Below are 3,323 nucleotides of genomic sequence, written 5' to 3'. Positions count from 1 at the left end.
AAACCTATTCTAGCTGGCCTTTTCTTTCAGAAGCCCAAACCAATTTCACCACGTCTAAACCTACCACCCACCGGATCTGGGTCCGAATATTCCAGAACGCAAAAGTGCGGACCCCATCACACTCATGCACGTCACGTGCCCTCGAACCACCTTGCTCTCCACGCACTCCCTTAAATGCGTGATCTTCCTATGGTAAATCCGCTCGTGACTCCACCCGCGAACTGGCGGTTCATAGTAAATCTGCGGCTAATACAAAGCGCTAAACGTAATCAGCGGCTCCGGATTGACTTTCTTTTTGAACAAGAAAAACCGCTGCACGTGATCAAAACCACCCATTGGTTTTACGATTGTAGACTCTCTCTCTATATAAACTCCTACTTATCACTCTCTGTCTCGCATTACCATCCAAAACCCTCACTCAGTTTTTCTCTGCCTCTCTTATCTCCATCTAATTCTCAGTCTTTTTTCGCTCTATACAATCGCCATGGGTATTTCTCTCAATTATTGGTTTCGCCATTTTTGCTATAGATCTTGTATTTTCATTTCATTTTTTTTCGATTTGTTTTCGTTTTATTGACTCTTTTTTCCCCTTGTTCTTGTTAATATCGATCAGGATCTGACAAGAAGATCAAGATCGGAATCAACGGTAATGATCCGATCCTTCTTTTTTTCTGTTCACTGTTTAGGTTTTTGGTTGATTCATCTCGGATTTGAGGTTGTTTTGTGGTAAATGATCTGTAAATTGATTCAGTGAAAATATTGAAATGGTTTAGGGTTCGGAAGAATCGGTCGTTTGGTTGCTAGAGTTGCTCTTCAGAGAGACGATGTTGAGCTCGTTGCTGTTAACGATCCCTTCATCACCACCGACTACATGGTCAGTATATGTTTCCGTGGATATGTGTATAATTTGATTTATGTTAGTGTTTTTGGTTTTGAAGTTTGGACTCGATTAGTGATTTGTGTGGTTATGGTTGTTTTTAGACCTACATGTTCAAGTATGACTCCGTTCACGGCCCATGGAAGCACCATGAGCTCAAGGTCAAGGACTCCAAGACCCTTCTCTTCGGCGAGAAGCCCGTCACTGTTTTCGGGATCAGGTACTCTTTTATCTATTGAACTTATATGTGAACCCATCATGTTGCTTTGGCAGTTTAGTATAGTGTGGGCTAAGAGATTCGAAGTATGGGCTAAGAGATTCATATCTAAGTTGTGTTTTGTTTGATTTTTGTACAGGAACCCAGAGGAGATCCCATGGGGCGAGGCCGGTGCTGATTTCATTGTGGAGTCCACTGGAGTTTTCACCGACAAGGACAAAGCTGCTTTCCACTTGAAGGTAACTTTCGTTTCATTAGTTTTGTGTTTCTCTTGCATTGGTCAATGAAGTATGATTTTATTCAAGAAAATAGCATGTGAAGTTTATGTTGGTTGTCAGAATTGGCCATATAGTGATTGCATCTTATTAATTGAATCTGAATCTATATAGGTATTTGGAATTTGTAATGTGTATTTGTTAATTGATCTTACTTCTATGATAGGCATTTGGAATTCTTAATGTGTATCTGTGTATTGATCTTATATCTATGATAGGCTATTGGATGTATTACCTTTTATTTAATTTGGGTCCACTTGTATTGTTTCATTGAGCTACCGTGGTTGCTTATCTAATGATTGTGTCTCGTAGGGTACACCTTATGGTATTCATTTGGGTAATTTTCAAATATGTACTTTTTAGTTTAGTTGGATTGAATTGTTTTGTTTTCATGTCCAGGGTGGTGCCAAGAAGGTTATCATCTCTGCCCCAAGTAAGGATGCTCCCATGTTTGTTGTGGGTGTCAATGAGAAGGAATACAAGCCAGACATTGACATTCTTTCTAATGCTAGTTGCACTACCAACTGCCTTGCTCCCCTTGCCAAGGTTTGAGTCTGTTTATTTCTATTGCTGCTTACCGATTTGCAATATCAGTGAATGTTTGTAATGTACATAATTTTACTTCTCAATTGTCCATAGGTTATCAATGACAGATTTGGAATCGTTGAGGGTCTTATGACTACAGTGCACTCCATCACTGGTGAGATTTAGCTTCGGACTCTACAAAGTTTGAAATACATGTTTTGAAACTAAGCGAAGTTGGTTTTACCTTTTCATGATTCAGCCACCCAGAAAACTGTTGATGGCCCATCATCAAAGGACTGGAGGGGTGGACGTGCTGCTTCCTTCAACATCATTCCTAGCAGCACTGGCGCTGCCAAGGTAATTGATGCCATATTGAATGACACTTCCTTATATCTATCACAAGCTCTCTTTTTTAAGTAGCTTACAATGCTCTTGTTTCTTTAGCTGTCTTGATTAATGTATTTTTGTGTTGTGTGTCATGTGAAGGCTGTTGGAAAGGTGCTGCCACAACTTAATGGAAAATTGACCGGTATGGCCTTCCGTGTGCCAACTGTTGATGTTTCAGTTGTTGACCTGACTGTCAGGATTGAGAAGAAGGCAACCTATGAGCAGATCAAAGCTGCCATCAAGTAAGCTTTGTTATATATTTCTTGTTTTGCTCTGTAATTGGTATTGTTATTGGCTATATTCCTCAATGTAACCATGCGTTTTTGTTCTAATTTTATCTTTAATTCTGTGATGATCAGGGAGGAGTCTGAGGGCAAGCTTAAGGGCATCTTGGGTTACACTGAAGATGATGTTGTCTCCACTGACTTCATTGGCGACAGCAGGTAAAATGAGTGTTCCGACTCTCATGTTGCATTTTATTTTTGTTACAGTGCTTTATGCATACCATGAATTTAGCTAATTTGATGTCTGGTGCTTTTGTAGGTCAAGCATTTTTGATGCCAAGGCTGGAATTGCATTGAACGATAACTTTGTCAAGCTTGTGTCGTGGTACGATAACGAGTGGGGTTACAGGTAATTTCATCGTCCTCTTGCTAACTTGCTGCTTATATATTTAAGCATGCTTGCGCCCTGTACTGACATCGTCTTATTTCCAATGTTTTCTTTGCAGTTCTCGTGTGGTTGACTTGATCGTGCACGTAGCATCCACTCTCTAAATCCTGGATGGATGAGATCAAAGGCTTTGATTTCTATGTTTTCGGTTGAGTCTAGGGTGTTTTTAGGTGTTATGGTTTGGAGCTCTGAATAAGAAGTCTTTATCTTGTGCTCTCTGTGAGTTGAATCTGTCCAGGTTGTCTATTTTTGATGTTCGACATTTCAGTTTATCATGAAGACCCCCCCATTTTGCTAATTTAAATTAAACATGACATTGTACTTTAGTTTTACAAGTTTGATAATATAAGCAAACGCTATGGGGTTGCCA

The 3,323-nt window shown here is 39.8% G+C and overlaps 1 protein-coding gene across 1 annotated transcript; it reads left to right on the top strand.

The window, feature by feature from the left end:
- The first annotated feature begins 330 nt into the window (after nt 1-330).
- On the top strand, nt 331-3,323 carry LOC110753145 (glyceraldehyde-3-phosphate dehydrogenase, cytosolic). The gene is made up of 12 exons (XM_021953959.2): nt 331-488; nt 614-646; nt 774-874; nt 982-1,097; nt 1,234-1,333; nt 1,769-1,915; nt 2,009-2,069; nt 2,154-2,251; nt 2,381-2,523; nt 2,641-2,724; nt 2,825-2,914; nt 3,012-3,323. The coding sequence occupies exons 1-12, from the start codon at nt 485-487 to the stop codon at nt 3,055-3,057; spliced, it is 1,023 nt and encodes a 340-aa protein (XP_021809651.1). The 5' UTR covers nt 331-484; the 3' UTR covers nt 3,058-3,323.

Source organism: Prunus avium, chromosome 1, assembly GCF_965620075.1.
Source record: "Prunus avium chromosome 1, drPruAviu1.hap1.1, whole genome shotgun sequence".
NCBI lineage: Eukaryota > Viridiplantae > Streptophyta > Magnoliopsida > Rosales > Rosaceae > Prunus > Prunus avium.
Note: the sequence above shows the minus strand (reverse complement) of the source record. Positions and strands in the feature narration are given on the sequence as shown.

What these genes read in the sequence shown, in the direction of transcription:
- LOC110753145 (XM_021953959.2), top strand. An exon ending in AAGCTGCTTTCCACTTGAAG is followed by an intron (nt 1,334 to 1,768) that starts GTAACTTTCGTT and finishes TTTCATGTCCAG; the next exon opens with GGTGGTGCCAAGAAGGTTAT. An exon ending in GACTTCATTGGCGACAGCAG is followed by an intron (nt 2,725 to 2,824) that starts GTAAAATGAGTG and finishes GTGCTTTTGTAG; the next exon opens with GTCAAGCATTTTTGATGCCA.